The sequence below is a fragment of the Bos mutus genome, chromosome 15, assembly GCF_027580195.1.
Source record: "Bos mutus isolate GX-2022 chromosome 15, NWIPB_WYAK_1.1, whole genome shotgun sequence".
NCBI classification, from domain to species: Eukaryota; Metazoa; Chordata; class Mammalia; order Artiodactyla; family Bovidae; genus Bos; species Bos mutus.
This window is the reverse complement of record NC_091631.1, coordinates 35,540,837-35,559,859: the sequence shown is the minus strand read 5'-3', so window position 1 is coordinate 35,559,859 and position 19,023 is coordinate 35,540,837. Positions and strand designations below refer to the sequence as shown.

At 51.0% G+C, this 19,023-nt stretch overlaps 1 protein-coding gene across 1 annotated transcript in view; it reads left to right on the top strand.

Moving 5' to 3' along the window:
* Positions 1–8,314: 8,314 nt before the first annotated feature.
* Positions 8,315–19,023, top strand: part of LMO1 (LIM domain only 1) — a 41,826-nt gene continuing 31,117 nt past the window's right edge. Inside the window, exon 1 of the mRNA XM_070383194.1 lies at positions 8,315–8,524. Within this exon, the coding sequence (XP_070239295.1) occupies positions 8,503–8,524 (22 nt within the window). The 5' untranslated portion in view covers positions 8,315–8,502. The remainder of the gene's footprint in view (positions 8,525–19,023) is intronic.

Sequence of the window (19,023 nt, the reverse complement as noted above, 5' to 3'; positions counted from 1 at the left end):
AAGGCTGGCTTGTCAGGAGTGGGAAATGAATTATTTTTATGAGAATAAGTCTTTTCTTTGAAACATGGCTACCTTTCTATACGTTTAGATCTTGTCATATGTCCTTCAATAAGATATCATAACTTTATCCAAAGAACTTTACCTTTGTGATTGTTGTTTTAAAATTATCCCTTAGTATTTTACTGTTTTGTCACGATTGCAAATTAATTTTTTGTCATTTACATTTCTAATATGTCATTGCATTGAGAAAAAAACTATAGATTTTCCTTTACCTTGTATTTAGCCACCTAGTAACTTCTAAACTAACCTTTGTTGGAATTTCTTGAAATGCAATCATATCATTTGTTAAAAAAAAACATGTTGTCATTTTAAAAAATCAGCTATTTATTCCAATTAGTTTACTTTTGTCTTATTGAATTAGTTAAAATCTCCAAAAAATGTTGAATATTAGTGATGGTAATGACATCTTGGCAAGAGATGCTCTTGCCAATTTCTGGCAAGAGCTTCTGAATGTCATATATTTGTTATTGAGTTTTGATAGATAGTCTTTATCAAATTAAAATATTTTTCTTCTTTTTTTTGCTTTGCTTTGTATTTTATTAGCAATATTTGCTGAATGTTATGAAGTGGTTTTTGGCATCTATTACTATAGTCATATTTTGATCCTTTTCATTAGTTGATGTACTGGACTTATATTGATAAATTTCTTGATGCAGAATCATGTTTTTGATGATAAACTCTCCTATGTATGGTGTAAATTTGTGATACTTTTCCCATATCTAGTAGTTAATATCCTTATTTCAGATTTTGCACTCATTGAAACTGGTCTGTAATTTTTTCTTTCTCTTTTAATTCAATCTTTATAAGTTTGGGGAATTAAGAAGATGCTAGCAAATAAAACGAACCAATAATATTTCCAAATTATTCTCTTGTCTGGAAATAATTTAGGTAACATTAAAAATCATCTGTTTTTAAAGGTTATATAAAACTCATTTTTGCTATAATCTGTGGCTTGTAATATTTTTATTTTATTCTTAATTATGGTAAAATACACATGACATAAAATTCACCATCTCATCCATTTTTAAGTGTACATGTCATTAAGGGTAAGTACATTTACATTGTTATGCAGCCAATCCCCAGAACTCTTTTTATTTTGCAAAACTCAAACTCTATGTCCAGAACTCATTTTATCTTGCAAAACTGAAACTCTATACCCATTAAACAAAAACTCCCTGTTTTCCCCATCCCTCAGCCTCTGACAGCCACAATTCTACTTTCTGTCTCTATGAATTTAACTGCTCTAGGTATCTCTTTGGAGAAGGAAATGGCAACCACTCCAGCATTCTTGCCTAGAGAATCCCGTGGACGGAGGAGCCTGGTGGGCTGCTGTACATAAGATCACACAGAGTTGGGCATGACTGAAGTGACTTGGCATCCATGCATTGGAGAAGGAAATGGCAACCCACTCCAGTATTCTTGCTTGGAGAATCCCAGGGACAGAGGAGCCTGGTAGGCTTCCATCTATGGGGTCGTACAGAGTTGGACACAACTGAAGTGACTTAGCAGCAGCAGCAGATACCTCTTATGAGTGAAGTCATGCAGTATTGGTCATCCTGTAATGGTCTTTTTTTACTTAGCATAATGTCCTCAAGTTTTATCCAAGTTGTAGCATGTATCAGAATTTCCTTCCTTTTTAAGGCCAAATAATATTCTATCATATATATATGTATATTTTTACATCTATATACCACATTTAGTATACCTATTCATCCACTGATGAACACATGAGTTGCTTCCCGCTTTGGGCTATTGTGAATAATGATTCTACAAATAGGGGTTTACAAATGCCTCTTTAAGACTTTGTTTTCAATTCTTTGGGGTATATTCCCAGGAGAGGAATTGCTGGATCATACAGTATCTTGTGGGCTTCCGAGGTGACTCAGTGGGTAAAGAATCTGCCTGCAATGCAGCAGATGCAAGCAGGTGCGAGTTTGTCCCCCAGCTTGGGAAGATGCCCTGGAGGAAGACAAGGCAATCCACTCCAATATTCTTGCCTGGTGCCGGAAACATCAGTTCACTTCCTGGGTTGGGAAAATTCCCCTGGAGAAGGGATAGACTACCCACTTCAGTATTCTTGGGCTTCCCTGGTGGCTCAGACAGTAAAGAATCTGCCTGCAATATCTGGATTCAATCCCTGGGTTAGGAAGATCCCCTGGAGGAGGGCAAAGCAACCCACTCCAGTATTCTTGCCTGGAGACTCCCCATGTACAGAGGAGCCTGGTGGGGTACAGTCCATAGAATTGCAAAGAGCTGGACATGACTGAAGCAACTGAGCATGCGTGCACATGGTATCTTGTAATGTTTTAATAGCAGAGTTTTCATTAAAAAAACAACAACAGCTTCTGTTTATTGGCCTATTCAAGATTTCAACTTCTGTGCTCAATTTTGATAATTTTCTACGTTGCCTGGAAAACATCTATTTCCTCTAGGTTTTCACATTTGTTTTCATAAGCTTATGTACATTATTGTTACAATTCTTTAACCTTTTCTGTATCTGTGATATGCCTCTTTTCTTAAATCTAATATGGTGTGTTTTTGCTTTCTTGTTTTTCTTAACTAAGGTTGCCTGGAAAAGTTTATCAATTTTGTTGGTTTTTTCAAAGAACCAGGGTTGGGTTTTCTTTTAATTATTTTTCTATTATTTATTTTCTGTTGCGTTAATTTCTAATTTTTATAACTTTGTTAATTTCATTTATTTTCTTTGGGCTTAGTTTGTTCTCTTTCTAATTTCTTAAATTAAATACTTAGTTAAAATTTTTTTAGTCTTTGTTTCATTGTTAAAAGCACTTATGATCCAACTATTTTTTTAATTCTCTTATATCTATAGTAAATATATAAAAAAAAAAAAAACAAAAAAAAAGTTTATGGCTATATTTTTTCCTCTGAATACAGCTGTGTCTTATAAATTCTTCATGGTATGCTATTCTCTTTTTCATTACTAGGTGGTTTGTAATTTCAGTTTTGACTTTGTTTTTGATCCAGTAGTAATTTAAAAGAGTGTTTCTTAATTACCAAGCAGTATATACATTTGGCCTTGAAATTAGTCTTATTTATATTAATATTGCTGTTCCTCCTCCTTCTCTGATTGCATTTACTTGGTGTATCTTTGCTCATTGCTTTATTTTCAGTCTTCATTATCACCTTGTTTTGAGAATATTTCTTGTAAACAGCATGTGGCTATATTTTATGCTTTAAATTACTCAGACAATCTGTTTTTTGATAGGGAAATTCAGCCTCTTCACATGTAGTGTAATATACCGATATACTTAGCTTTACTTGTTCCATCTTATTCCGTATACTTGTTCTTCCTTCCCCCCTCACACACACACACACACACACACACACACACATATACCTTTGTTGTTGTTGCTTTTGCTGGCTTGGTTGAAATTCTGCTTTACTTCTAGATTTCTGGTATTAAGAATTGAGTGGTTGGTTTACTGAAAAAAGATGAAGAAAGATTTGGGAAGAAAATCATAGGCTCAATTTGGATTTAAAATTTTAAGGTACATCCAATGGGATGAAACATTCTATGGGAGATGTCAAGGGGATATGTGGAAATACCAGAGCAGAACTCAAAGGGAGAATTCTGAGTAAGGGCTACACACCAACAACCCTAGATGGCACCTCAAGGTGGGGAAGGTGTTCAGAGACGCCTGGGACCCAGTCCTGAGGGATGCCATAGTTAACAGCTGATGAAAGAAGAAAAGCTGGCAATCCATGAAGACTAGAAGGAATGTCCACGGGGTAGAAGGAAAACTCAGAGAATGTGTCTGTCTGAGGAAGAAACATGTTCAAGACAGAAGGGATTATATGCATTAAATTCTGAGAGGTATGGTGAGCCCTAAACATAGTCTTTTAGTGACATGAAAGTCACTGGTGACCTTGGCAAGCCTTACGGAGGCTGAAGCCAGATGGTTGTGGAGGAGGAGAGAGTGGGAGATGAGGAAGTGTGACAACAAAGGGAATAGATGGCAAAAGGTCTCAAGGCAGATGTGAGGTCCAAGGAACTCCTTTGTTGACTTGTTTCAGGTAAGACACCAGAGTTTGCCTGCCTGCTGTGGTGAAAGGTCCAGCAGAACCAGGAGGTCAAAGGGAAGGGGAAGAACCAATGGGACCCTTTGACCAGTGGTAGCTGGTGGACCAGAGCACATGCTGAGAGATAGGGCCCAGCAGGAAGAAGGTCATGTTCTCCAGGAGGGAAGGCATGCATGACCAGGTGCCTGTTGCAGATGTGGAAAATGATGGTAGGAGCACAGACCTGGGGCAGGAGGACGTGGGCCTTTCTGTGGACACATCCCATCTCTTAAAGTAGGAAGTGACGTCACCTACTGACACTGCGATGGAGCAGAGGAATAGATCAGACAGCTGTGGAGACAAGAAGAGAAAGAGGACAAGAAGAGAAAGAGAGTGTGGGAGAACACGTGTGGCTTCTGGGCAGCAAGGGGCAGTGGGAGCAAAGCCTTTGGTTGGCCTGATGTTGATGACATTGATGACGCCCTTTGCGTCTCTGGCTGAGCTCCACCGCCTCCCAGGCAAGGCTGGCTATGGGTGCTATTCTGGCCCGTTCTCGTTCCCACAGCCTCTCCCTTCATGCCGGTCACATAGCTAAAACAGGTTGGAACGTGGATGCCGTACATATGTCAGGTACCAGATCTCACACGTTTATAACAATCAGCTCCAAATTCTGATTCCTCTCTTCTGGGTCCTCCTCTCCAAAAAGGTGTAAGACCTTCTAGGAATGCTTATACATGTAATCCAGGTGCCCTCTGGACACCATCAGATTTTGAGTTCTGGATAAAGCCATTTTCTCTCTAATATTCCCAGGGTTGGGAGGTAGGGTTGATAGGCTAGGGATACAGATGCCTCCCATAATATTAGGGTTGTTCCCTGATACTCTTGCCATCTCGTCATCCACTGCATGCACACACTTCCACCCATGCCACTGAGCTGCTGACGCAGGTACTCTTGTCCCTCTCTGTAGTTACCCGTCATTTCTAGTGACCAGCTGTTTTAGAGGAGGCTTTGATAGTAGAGCTATAGGACTCTTAGTGACCTGCTTCCTCATCTGCATCATTGCCCTCTTCTCATTGGAGTGCTGGGCAGAAGTGGGCCAGGCCCAGCTTTGCACCATACCTGGAACTGTTGCCCTTCCAAACTACAGGCCTTGCTACTCAATCTAGACCCCCATGGGGATCTCCTCTCAGGACCCTCATTGTCTCTCCTCCAGCATGGTCCCCACTGGGGACCTTGATCCTTATAGTATGTCCATCCGTGTCCGAATCTCAGGGATACACTAAGTTCAGTGTCCTTCACTAGTGCCTGAGGCTCATATACATTCAGAGATGGGGCTGGGCATCTGTTTCAGTATCCCTGACCACTCATCATGGTGAAGCTCTAATTTTCTCTTCCACTATGAAAACCATGAGGCTGGTCTTCAAAGAGCTCACACAGGCCCTCTGTGTAAGTGAGGGTGGGGCAAGGAAGCTGGGCTGGACTCAAGTGTCAGATCCTGCCAAGCAGATAACCCAATTACAAGGCCATGCTTGTCCATATAGTGCTTTTCTGAAAATTAGCAAAAAGTACTTTCTTTTGGCAGGTGCAGCCTATGTCAGGCACATGGCTTGGAGAGCAGAGAGAGGGCAGAATTTCAGCCCCCTCTTGTCCTCTTGGCCAGAAGCCCTAGTGCCAGGAACAGCCAGCACCAGTCTAGACAGTGACCGTGCCTAGCAACACAGAGAACTAAACAGCATGGAGATCAAAATATTGGATTCATAGGAAGCATGCACCTGGGTTCTGGTCCCTTTCCATCTGAAGTCCTGGGGGAAACAAAAAGATGGTGCCTAAGGTTCTCTCCTTCTGAGCCTTCATTTTTATATCTGAATTCCTCCCCTGCCTCTATGGCTCCCATTTTCTCCAGTGACCCAGTGTAGACTCTTCATATGGTATCTGTCCTTCTACTCTAGGGGAGAGCTGAAACTGTGCCCTCAGGGACTGACCTTATTCTTCAGGTTTCAGTGGACCAATGAACGCACTGCTCAGAAGTCCAGACTTCACACAGAGACACTCACTTAGAGGAACACAGGGGAGATGTTTCCTTAGAGGATTTTGAGAGATGGGCAAGGGCTTCCTAAGCAGAGGGATGCCATGAGAAGAATCACTAGAGCGAGAACCTGCAGGGTATGTTCAATTACAGCAAAGCAATCCAGAGGGGCAGGAGTGTGAGGCTGTTGTTGGAGGTCAATAGATAGCAATTAAATTGAAGTGAAGGGCAGTGGTGGTTACAAAGGCTTCCCCAGATCTGGGGAAGGGCCTAAAATGATCTGATAAGCAGTTAGGTCTTGGTCTTGTGGACAAAGGGGAACCATGGAAACTTTTTGAGCAGGAGAGTAGTAGGGTCAGGTCTTGGCACCAGGAAGATGACTCTAGCAGCTTGTGCTGGATGGTGAGGAGGAGTTGCCAAACTCGGTCACTGCATGGCTATGTCCGGTGTTTGTGGAAGATGAGAACAGCAGGTTTGGGAGGTCATTCTGAAGAGCACCTCTGAACAGCCCCCTTTTCTTCACTGAATTGAGTATAATTAATTCACTCATTTCACAAACTTTGCCCCATATGAACGATGTGGGTCAATGTGCAAGGATGGAGGAGGGCAGGAGGAACCAGGATGAGCCCTCCCTTCCCCTGCCCTAGCCCTCTCTCCACCCCTCAATCAGAATGTGTTTTGATAAGTGGGGGCTTGGGAGACAGCATGAGGGTGACAAACTGTGCCTCCTCCACCAATTAAATTTTTTAAAAAGCTGCTATGGAAGGAGCGAATATTAGTTTCCTGATTTATAAAGCCAAATGGATTAAGCTCATTCATTGCCCAGGGAAACAAAAAGGAAATCTTCAATACCTCTGTGCACATTGAGAACGGGAACAATACTGGTCTTTAGAAAGCAGAAACCTAATTTGGGGGAATCAATTACCCTCTGTGTCCCTGCCTCTGTGGGCTCTCTCACTGGCTTTCTCTCAATAGAGATTTTCTGGGAGGTAGAATATGGAGAAGTTGGTCAACCATAGGCACACCCTCCGTTTAGCCTTACAAACAGGAGGCAAAGAACTAGGGTTTGTGGAGTGGGAGTTGGGGGTGCACCTGGATATCAGACACTTGTGGAAATGGGAGGAGGCAAGCTGTGGCTGGGGAGGGCTTTGGGATAAAACCTGGAGAATGGGGGAGGGGGGCGAGTATAGGGATGTGCAGTGAGAGGGCAAGAGAAGGGGATGATGGGGACCCGGAGTTTATAACTGGGGGGAAGGGGAGCATCCTCCAGTCCGTGATGGGGTGAGGAGGACACTCTCTCAGCCTGGCTCCACAGACCCCAACCGCCTCCTGATTCGTCTCGTCTGTGGTCTGCACTTGCCCTTGTGGGTTTGAGCCTGCAATGTGCAATGGCCAGAAAATTAGACAAAATGAAAGGGGATGGGGCGCCAGCCACAGTAGCCACGGAGTCACATTCACAGCCACACACAGAAGCGCGTGCACAATTTCACACATTCCGGTGCTGGGTCTCAGACACTGGCCCACGGTCCCCAGCCCCAGGGCCGCACTCACCCCGATGCACTCACAGTCACACATGGGGAAGCCCACACTCACAAGGACAGGGTCACAGACTCAAAACGACACCCCACATACTCCCACCCGAAATCGCACACATTCCGCCTCCCCCAAGTCCGAGCTGAAGCTCCCACGGTGTCTCACCACCCAACACAGCCCTCACTCTGGCATGTGGTCACACACACACACACACACACACACAGAGTCCCTCACACGCACACACTCTGGCTGTGCTTTTGTGTTTTGTCAGAATTAATGAGAAAAGTTCCCGTGCCCTGCGGGTAATTAGTGTCCTTGGAGTTAAATAAGCTAATGGCGGGCACCTCTGGCCCAAGCAATTATGTTTGTGTATTGAATAATTGATTCAAAGGGGGAAGGGCCGCTAATCAGATCTGAACATAATGAATTGATTTAATTAACAGGGGAATCTGAGGGGCCCTGGGAAACGCAGGCTTCTTCCCTCGGCTGAGCGAGCGCTGCCCGCGCGGAGAGAAGAGCGCGCGGCGGCGGCGGCGGCGGCGGCTCCGGCCCGGCCCGGGCAGCTGCTGCCGGCTCGGCTCGTCCATCGAGGCCGGGCGGACTCGCCCCAGCCCCAGCCCCGCCCCAGCCCCGCCCCTTGCCGCCCCGCCCCCGGGTCTGGCCCGGCCGCCCGCCCGCCGGAGCTCCTAGCCGGTGGGGCTCAGCTCCGGGCGCCGGTCGATCCGCCCCAGTCCGCGGCCGCGCTCGCCGGGCGCGGAGCCCGCGCGGGGCCGGCGGGAGCAAAGCAGACGAGCGACGGCGGAGTCCGAACCGCCCGCCCCTCCGTGTCCTCGGCCCGGGCCGGGCTGGAGCCGCCGGGGACCATGGTGTTGGACCAAGAGGACGGTAGGTGCCCGGGGATCCGCGGGGCGCAGGGCGAGGGCGGCGGCAGCGTCCCCCGCGCCCGGCCCCGGCCGCCTTTGGCCCGCTCCCCGGAAGCCCGGCGGTGGAGGTGCGCGCGGGTGCGTATCGGAGTGCCGGGCTCAGCCCGAGGCTCCTCAGCCGGATTAGGAAGTCACACGGGCCAGCCAAGCCCGGCAGCCCTGCACGCTCGGGCAGGGAACTTTCTCAGTGGCTCTTGCCGCCTCGCGGGCAAAGGAGTGCCTCTCCGATCCGCGCCGTGGGCTTCCCCGCAGTGCCCACTGACCCCAGTCTCTCTGCCTCCCCACTGGTATCTGCATGTTCCCGCTTCTGCACCGCTGCGGAAAGGCTCCCCCAGGAGGATGCCCAGAGAACCCCGGGGTGAGGGTGCCGTCCAACCAGCACCGCCCTGGGGTCCCTCAGGTCTGGAACGTCATAGCTGCGGGATGGGTGACATGGCTTCACACCTGGCCGGGTTGGGGAGGACTCTGGCCGATCAGTTCCCCCAGCCCAGAGTGTTGGGAGGTGCACTGCCGGTTAGGGCATGTGGACGGGCTGTATATCCAAGATAGCAGAGGCGGATTCACATTGATGGAATGAGTTTTTAAGCTTCAGAGCCCTTCCGTTGTAATTTTGTTTAGTAAATCTCCTATTCTTTTTCTTAAAGACCCTTTACTTACCCACCCCAACCCTAGTTGCATAAGGAAGCTTGACTCAGAAAATCTAACCACCCCTGGGTCCAGCTCACACCCTTCCCATTGTAAATGCCAGTCTCTTAGGAGAACTCACAGCTCTGCTGGTCCATGGAGCATCCCCGGTTGCTAGGGCAGTTCTCTGGTGCCCGGGAGATGAAGCCCTGAGGCAGGAGGCTGGGAAATTGGGGGTTGGGAGGCAGCTGCTGGTCTGCAGGGAGGGGTCTGGGTGCCTGGCCTTTCTCTCTGGCCCCGCTAGTCCCTTTTCCCACCATGCCACCTCCCAGTAGGGTGATTAACTATCCTGGTTTGCCCAGGACCATCCCTGTTTTATCACTGACAGTCCCAGGATCTGGAAGCCCCTCAGTCCAGAGAACTGGGGCAAACTAGGACATCTGGTCGACAGCCTATATCCACAACCTTCTCTGGGCTGTTGTGCAGGGGTGGGTTGGCCTTCATTGAAGGGGCGGGGAGACTTGTTTTCTGGAGTGTAGATTCTGCATAGGCCCTCACAAAACCCAGCAAGTTATAACGGCAGCTTCCTGGAAGGCCTGTCCTAGGCTTCCAGAAACCGAAAGAGGAAAAGTTTGCCAACTGTGTACTTTGCCACTCTAGTAGGTTGCAAATCCCTATGCATGGGCTGCTTTGTGGGAGTCGGGGGCTGGGCAGGGCAGGGCACCTGAACTTGGCCAGCAGCCATCCTGATGGTACGCAAAGTCTGTAGAGTCACTCTGTCCCCTCAACTGTGGCGGCCACTGGGAACGGGCCTTTGTCACTCCAAATACCCCTTTTGAGTGTCACCTGTGAGGCCAGCTTGTAACTCCATCTTGGAGCTGGAGGCAGGCCCTCAGGCCAAGGCACATGTGACAAGCCCCACTGAGGAGTTCTGGAATATCTGGTCTGCTGGGCCCCCCGGGCATCAAGTCTTCAGCCCCCTCCCCCACAACCCCAGTGCAGGAATCCTTCATCGGGACTTTACTGCCAGATGCAATGACAAACTGCTAGGACCTGCCCAAAACTTTGTAAAGCAGCCAGGCTCACCCCCTTTCTGCTCACCGTAACCTAGGGGGCTGAGCAACTGGCCTCCCTCTGCTGTCCCCAGAGGCATTTCAAGGGCATTTTGGAGCACTCTTGGCAGTCTCACAGTGAGAGTACACGCTCATCACCTGTGGAATGTGTCAGGTGCAGACCCCCGCCCCCAGCCCCAGGGGATACGAGAATTCCACCCCCGTGTTGTGGGCGTGCCCCTGGACCTGAAGGCAGCTTGGGTGGGAGTGAGCATGGGCACAGGAGTTACCTCCCTGCCCAACAATTACCCATAAGCTGAGAGGGAGGCTGCTGGAGGAGCCAGGCTCCTGCCTGGGTTTGTCAGCCCAGCAGGCCCCTTCCTGGGTGGGAGCTCAAGTCACCCAAAGCGTCCAAAGGTTGCTGGGTAGCTCTGTCCACCAGAAGGCCTCTGTGGAGGCCCTTCTCCAGATGAGTGTGGCAGCTCAGTGCTCATCACTGGGGCTGCAGAGGGAGCTGCCTGTGGGCAAAGGCAGCTAGCCCTTCACACACAGCACCAACTCCCTGCTCACACCCCAGCCTCTTCTACAGTCCATTGTTCTGTAACCCAGGCCTGCCCCAGTCCCTGGGTTGGGCTGCAAGGCCCCTGACTCCCGAAAGAGATGTTGCTAACTATGTGGCTGCTAATTGGGCACCTTGGGAGCTGGGGAGAGCTGATGTTGGGACAGAGTCCCAAGCACACACCTGAGAGTGAGAAAGTGGCCCCAGCTAATCAAGTTCGGGTTTGTGGGTCAGGGCCAGACCCTGAGAGTGAGGAGAGGCAGTCCCAGAGGCCAGGAGTAAGGCCACAGCCCTTGTAGAGTGAACACCTCCAGGTAGCAAAGAGCTGTCTACAGAAAGAAGCTCCCCCTTGCCAGCCTGCCAGGTCCAGTGCTTGCTGTGCTGTCAGGCCCCCATCTCAGGCTGGGGTGAGGGGCTGGCACTAAATGTGCCAGCGGCGGCAGTGCCAAAGCCTCCCTCAGACCCTCAGGGTACAGCTGAGCTGCAGTGGCAGGGGAGAGATCAAGCTCGCAGTCCTGAGGGATGGTGAGTCTGAGCAAAATGATATATTTAACATCAAATATACTCAAGGACTATTAGGATTAAGTATTCAAGATGAAGGGGAAAGCGAAACCCTCTGAGCTGCGGATGAAGCATCTCATTAGAAGCAGCCTCTCTTCTGTTTTCTCAAAGCTTGACTTTCCTGCCTAGGGTAGAGGAGGATGGGCTGCAGCACCATCCCTTCTCCCCTTCCCCCTCCCATCAAGCACCCCACATTGGGGCCCCCTAGGGCTTAAGGGGCATGACCTGGCCTTCAAATCTCCTTTGTACCCACTGCCTCCCCCCTTCGCCATTGTCTGGGGTGCTACATTTACAAAGCACATTCATATGCAATGTCTCATCTGATCCCCAGAGCAAATTTGGAGATAGCAGAGCTGTCTTCTGCTTCACAGACAGGGAAACTGAGGCCCTAGGGAGAGAAAATGACTTGCAAAAGTCCCCTACTGGTAATAGGCAGAGACGAGATGAAGTCGTGATGGCCCTTTGCCCCTCCAAGGACTACAGTTTCCTTCTCCTTGCCTGGATCTAATCCTTGGAAGTGACTGTGGGGGATGAGCCTCTGGCACATGTTAAGATTTCCATCCCATCCTGGAACTCTGTACTGTCAAGAGAAAAAAAAAAAGCCCTTGATATTGAAGAGTGGCCTTCCTGGAGAAGGCAGCCTGGGCACCAGCCCCAAGGTGCTCAGAGAGAAGCAGGGTTCGGAGGGAGAGGAGATGAACACTGTATCCCTTCCTGCCTCCTGCGTTACTAAGCAAAAATCAGCACCTCTGTAATAGTAGGAATCTGTTTTCACTGCTGTATCCCCAGTGCCTTAGAATAGAGCTTGGTGCCTAGTATGTGCTCAATAAATAGTTGTGGAATGAAAATAATAACCTTCAAGGCCATGCTGTGCTTGCTCAGATAGAAGCTGAGACAGGATCTCATTCTCTGTGAAATCAAGATGCTCTTCTGAGGGGCTGCTGGGGTAAGGGTGGTGATGGAAGACTCAACAGTGGGAAAATCTGTGCCCTGCAGAGGGTTAACTTTGCCAAACAATCCAGGAAGCAACCAGGAACCCCGGAGAGAGGAGGTAGCAAGGGAGGGTACGTGGTCAGAGAAAGAGTGCCCCCGTGGGAGGGGGCCAAAATCAAGGCTGAGGGGACTGACAGACAGGAGTGGCCTACCAGACAGTGTTTGGGAATGAGGACCCTGGGTCCTGAGCAGAGCCACGCGCCGAGTTGAGGCCTAGAGGCCTCCAGGTGGCGCTGCGGAGCCGGGCAGCCGCGCGTCTCCACTCCCCATTAACTCGGGAGGGAGGGGGGCCTCGGGAAATGTGTGCATTTATTCAGTAGCAGGAGTGCAAACCTCATACATTGAGGGAGAAAGGCAGCGGGAGACGGCCGCCGAGATTCCCCCATCTCTTTGAATATAATTTTAGATTGAGATTCAGATTAAATCCGAGGGGAAAACACTTTATGAGGCTGAAAGCTGTGTCGTTGCCAGAGCCAGGGTTATGAGCTATCAAATGCAATTACATTAAGACAGATTATACTGGGCAAATTGAGCCATTTAGAAGGTGAGAATCAAAGAAACGGCTCTGATCCTCTCTTCCCCCTTCTCTCTCCCTCTCCCTCTCCCTCTCCAAATTGCAGTTCGTAGTTCCTTGCAATTCTGAGGCACAAAAGTAGGTGAGACTGCTTTTGTATCTGCGAAGTGCTTCACTCCTGAATGTAATTCTAGCTGAGTGCAATCTAGGTTAAGAGCCGGACAAGCGGGTAATTAGAGTCCGCTCGCTGCCGGAGGACCGGCCGCCCCGCCGAAGCGCGCCCGGAATCGGCGCCCTTCTCCCGGCCGAGTCGAGCTGCGGCTGGACACGGAGCGCCCGAGATGATGGTGCTGGACAAGGAGGACGGTAGGTGGCGGGCGGGGGTCCCAACGCCCCGCGCCCCTGCGCCCCCGCCGTGGCGCGCGGGAACACACACGCCGGGACACGGGCGCGCACACGCCGGGCTGTGCTGGGCTGGCGGTCCCCAGGGGACTTGGGACTAGGGTGGGGAGGCAAGGGACCTCTGGGCTGCGCGCCCCCGGGGCCGGGCCAGGCCGAACCGGACCGCGGGCGGGCGAGCTGTGCTCCGGCCGTGTGATGCTCTGCGGGGCCGCGTGGAGGCTCCGGCTGCCCTCGGATCTCGGCGCAGCGGCAGTTCGCGTAGAACGTTTCGTCTTTGCGGCTGCTCCTCTCACCGCAGCCATCACCCTCGCGCCGCACGCGTAACCCGAGAGTCGCAGAGCGCCGAGCAAATCAGTGGCTTCGGGAAATCGGACTCCAGAGCTTGCGGCCCGCTGGCGCGCAGAAAGAAGGTGGCTACCGGGGTGCCCGGCAGGCCAGGGGGAAAGCCGGCCGGACCCTCGGGGACACGGCTGCCCGAAAGCTCGGTGAGATAAAGGGACGCCTCCTGTGCTGCCCACTGTCTCCCTGAGGGCTCTTGAGCTCGGAGGCAGGAGTTTGGCCCAGAGGAAGAAAGTGTCCCGCTCCCGGCCAGTAGCACGCGTGCCGGAGGCGCCAGGACCTACCTTGATCAAGAGCTTCACTGCGCCTGAGAGGTCAGAAGAGCGGGGCCCGCGGTGGCTAGAAGCCACTAGTAGGGGGTCTCACACACCCAAAGCCTTCCTGACTGCGACTGTCCCGCAGTAATTGTCCTGGTATGTGCAGGAGAGGTCGGAGAACCCAGCCCTCTTAAGGGTAAAACCAGTGGGTGTCTTGTGACCCAGGGGCAGCCCTCGGGGTCGGGAGAGTGGCCCTTCCCTGGCCCCGGCCCATGCCCTTCTCCTCTGGAGGTGAGGGTTACCTGGTGGGTTAGTGTTGTCGGGAGACATGAATCTAATTGTTAGCACCCAAGCCCCACCTGCATTGTACTGCTGGTGAGGACCTGAGAAGAGGGGTTTTCTGTGAGTCAGTCGGGAATCTTCTTAGAGTGACATCAGCTGACCTCTCCCAGTGAGTATGAAGGTCTGTGCCCTCTGCCCTCCAGGTCGGTGGTGTTCCTGACATGGTCACTTGGTGGAAATCTGAAGTTAAGTGACTTAAGGTCACACAGGATGTTCCCTTTGCTGCCACTGTGTGCCGATGCCCCTAGCCTCCCTTCCACCCACTGAGACCTCAGGCAGGAAGGGCCATTTAAAATATCTGGCCCGGGGGTGGCATGTTGGGGAGCTCTGTGGCCGGTCAGCCCATTTCTGGGCATGTGGGTAGAAAGAGAGGGAGGAGGACTAAATGCTCTGGCCAAAAGAATCCGTTTGCCAGGGTTTGGCTAGGGTGAGACACCCACTTCCTGTGTGCTGTTCTTTTTTATGGGCCCTCCCCTGGAGCCCCAGGTGGGCCATTAGAGGGCTGGGCTGGTGCAGGCGTGTACTGATTGGAAAGGAGAAGAGGTCAGGGGTGAGGCCAGACAAGGAGGAAGGAGTCCTCGCTTTAGCTCCTTTCTCATCAACTCCCCGTGTTATCTTGGACCAGTCATGCCCATCTTGAGACCTCACTTTTCCTCTTGGTAAAGTGAGGAGCCAGTGCAGGCAGGTCCTTCCTTGGTGTTTGGAGGTGCTCCCACCATGGGCAGCATGTGGAAATTGGGGTATGTCTTCAACCCAGATTGTTTGGTATTGGTCCCTAGGCCCAAGCCAGAAATCCAGAAGACCCAGGCCCTGTACACAGGTGGCCTCAGGCAGGAAGATGGACCTCCAGCTGACAAGATAACACCGCCACCAGCACTTCGGGTCTTGTACTCTGCAGGCACCCCAGAATGCCTTGGCTCTGTGTACTAAAGGTTTCTAGATGAGCCCTAAATGGACATGGTTCTCTGGAGGTCATTTCAGCCAGTCTCCTGCCTACCCCCCTGGTATATGTGTTTCCCTTAGTGTTCCCCAGACCTGTAAAGAAGAGCTGACTCTGCCCTAAGGTCCCCCAGCCTGTCCAGTCTTAACGATGTGGTGCCCAGTAGTGTTGAGATCACTGAGCTCTGGGACCCCTCACAGCACAAGGAAGAAGACTGGCTCAAGTCCTGAGGAGTCATTTGATTCATGTCCTGCTCAGCCTAGATCTGTCTTTCAAAAGCAGCCTTTTTGCTCATAAATCCACCCTCCATTCCCTGTTGGAGTCTAGCATCTCCTGGTTCCAGGAAACCCTGAAGGTGGTACCTTCAGCTAGGTGGAGGGAGAAAGGCTCTAGACCCATTCACATCCTCACCCCCACCCCCAAACCTGCTGCCTAATTCCTTCCTTACACTTAATGCTCTCCCAGCAGGTGGCCATCTGGGCTGGGTGGCAGTACTGCTCCCCAGGGCCCCCAAGGAGTATGTTCCTCCCGGCTGTGGACTGCACCCTTTGTCTGGCTGCAGCGGGGAACTCGGGCTCCTATTAACCACCCCCAACGCCTTTTCTCCACCTGACAGCATCTTGTGGGAAGAGGCCCAGGCTCCTCTGGTTGAAGTCAGGTCTGCCAGCTGCCGAGGACCAAAGCTCTTGCTCTGCTGGGCTGCAGGGCTTTCATGTTGCACTTCTGAAAGATAATAAAATATCAATCGCTTTGCCGTAGCAACGGGTTTAAGAGACTTTCTGAAGTATTGAATCGTCAGAAAAAAAAATTTTTTTTTTTTTTTGCTTTTAAGCACAGTGCATTATTAATAAAGTAATCCATTAGGTCGAGCAGTGAAGGGCCACCACAGAGAGGAAAGATCTGTTTTGCAAACGGTTAAACTTCGGGTTTCAAGATTAATTGCTTTCATTTGGATGCTTGCTCTTGGCCTAGCCAGCTCCACTTTACTGGAACTCAGGGTCCTGCCTTTCTACGTGCCGTGGGGCCTGCCTGTCAGCAAAGGGAGCCCAGCTCCAACTTTCCTGGAGAAACCACCCTTCTCCCCCTGGCACCTGTGCTTGGACTGGCACAGGCAGTGGGCTTTCCGGGGAGGTTTGTGGTCCAAGGGGAGCTATAGCCCTGAACCCTGAAGAGTCAGATTAGCTCTCAGCCTGTTGGAGAAATGGCCCTAGAGCACGAGCAGGCAGCAGAGGGTCCAGGCAGCCCCCAAAACAGGGAGAGCCTCAGGTTTTGAAGGAATGGGAAGGAGAGCATGCTGAAGTCACCCCCGAAGGGTGGCCCCACGTGTGTGCTGCAGAAGGGCAGGTCTGGGTGTAAGCTGCCTCTGCATAGGCCCAGCAGGAGGGCCGGGGCGACTGCAGGAAACACAGGCAGGCAGTGGAACTGACTTAATTCCTAGGGCATTTTTAATAAGTTAAAAAGACCTAAGGAGATTGGAGCTGGGCTGAGGAGGACCAGACAGTGCATCTTCAATTGTTAATGACCACTATGAGCACAGCTTCCACAGCAGACTTGGTTGATCCATGGGGGCAAGCTCTCAGCTACACTTGGCTACTGACTGGCAGGACCTCCTAGAATATCCCGTCATGCTCTGGACCACAGAGGGTCCTAGGGGCCTCTCCCAGCAGAGTGTGGCCAGGACCTCCCTGGTCCTGGAGGAAAGGCAGGAGGGAGTGGGCCCTGATGCTGTTCCGTAGTGCAGACCCCAACCCATCCGCAGGAGGGTGGAGCCCACTGGACACTGCTCTCTGTTGAGGGCTGGTAAAGGCCTTGTGAGGCTGGCACGGTGGGGACCAGGCCTGGCACCTGCCGTGTGCCTGGAAGAGAAGGGTCTCCATCTGCACCCACCAGTCTGGCCTGGGCTGCAGCCATTTCCTCATGCAGGGGAACGAAGCATCACAAAATCTGAGCATGTACAGCTATGTCCCCTTCCTGCCCAAACACAGCGAGGCAGGGAGCCTATAAGGATGGCTTTCCCCAACCCCCTCCCAGAGCCCAGGGTAAGAAGCAGGTGCTTCCGTCTGTCCCCTGCTCTTCCATTCATCTGCCCACGCGGAGAACTTGGGATGAGGGGGCGGGGTGGAGGGACAGGGAAACAACATAAATTGGTCTGTCGTCCGGAATCCATGTCTCGCTAATGTACCCAGATTAACTCAACTGTAAATTGTCTCCTTGGATGGCAGTGTCTTGCTAAAAGTTTCCCATATGATTCATGATTTGGATTGCTTTTAACGGCTATTGGCTAAGCAAGCCGGTGACTGTACAAGGTGATGCAATTGGCATTAGCGAGGGAGGCACGGGAGCGTGTAATGCAGTCAATACTGCATTAACTACTGATGCCCAATTACAGGGAGTGGGAGAGAGCCTTTCAGGAGCATTAGGACTGGGGAAAGCTGAGATCACTGGCCGCTGCTCGCCTAAAAGCTTCACCCTTTGCGTGCCGGGGCTCGGCCCTGGCCTGGCCACTCACTTGGCCTCTGTGGCCGTAGGAACTGCCTCTCTCGCTCTTGCATGTCCCACAACGATGCTTTTAGCACATGGAAATGTGCATTTTCCTAGAGCTGGGGCCTGCTTCTCATCCCTCCTGAGAATTGATTTCCCACCCAGCTCCAAGTCCCAGAGTCAGATGGGGTGGCTGCCCCACCTGCTTCCATTTAAGGAACCGCTCAAAAAGCCCCATCTGAGAGTAGGACCAAGAGGAGGTCTATTTTGGTCTCTCCCCTTTGGAACAGATGGATGATTGCCAGCTAGCATTGGCGGCCGACCCTCTATGATCGGAAGAGATGTGAGGTTTAGCCTCAGCACAGCTGGACTGCTGGCACAGGCAAGGCTGCTGAAGCTGAAGAGTGGTCTTGGCTGGGCCTTCTCTGAACAGAAGACAGAGCTGGTTGGCTGATGAAAGTGACCCAAGCCAGCTTGGGGTCCTTAGCCAATGTGGACCCCCTCCAGAGCTACATCCCACAAAGGGCACAGCTGTCCCCATGTAGCCAGGAGGCCAAAACTGTTGTTCAGGTCCAGTTCCAGGGGCCAGACGACCTCCCAGGAACCCCTGATCAGGCATATTATGAAGTTTGGAAGAAGCTAGGGATGAAGGTAGAAAAAAGGACCTGATACCCCAGTGTGGCAGGTACTATGGGACTTGCTGCCACATCTACTATTGTGCTGAGCTACGTAGGTCTGATATGTCCACTGTAGTTCTGTGTTCTGTGCCAACCCAGCGCTGAGGTGGTTTTGCCTCTATACCTTCTCATCTCTATGGTGAGAACAAGCACATCTAACTGGCAGGATTGTTTTCAGGATTAGCTCAGATAATGTCCATGTACACACATTATAAACCAGGAAGCTTCATGCATTGTGAAGTAACAGTGCTATCTGCAAAACCACAGGCTGATCCTAAATAGTCCTGTGCCCAGATCAGTGCTTTGTTTGTTGCCTGGTGCTGGGCCCTCATCCTCCCTTTTCTCTAGTTTACCCATCATGGCCATCCCTCACCACTGTCCAGGAGGCAAGGCGAACTCACTACTCACCACTGTTCAGGTCCTTACAGTCAGGTAGCACCATGGGAAGAAGCCTCCAGAATCACTCTTTGTAAGGCCTTCCATTTATAGTGGCAGAGTTGAAACTCAACGTTGCCCAGAATTACATAGGGAGTTAGAGCCCAGAGCTTTAGCATCTTTCTGTGTTCCATCTTGGCTTCCATGCCTGTGCCTGTACCCAAAGTGCGACAAGGCTGGATGGTAGAAATCTCTGATAAGGAGGAATATGAGCTTAACCAAGACCATGTGTCTGGGCATCCTACTCATGGCCTCACTGACAGGCAGGGCATGTGTTCTCAGATG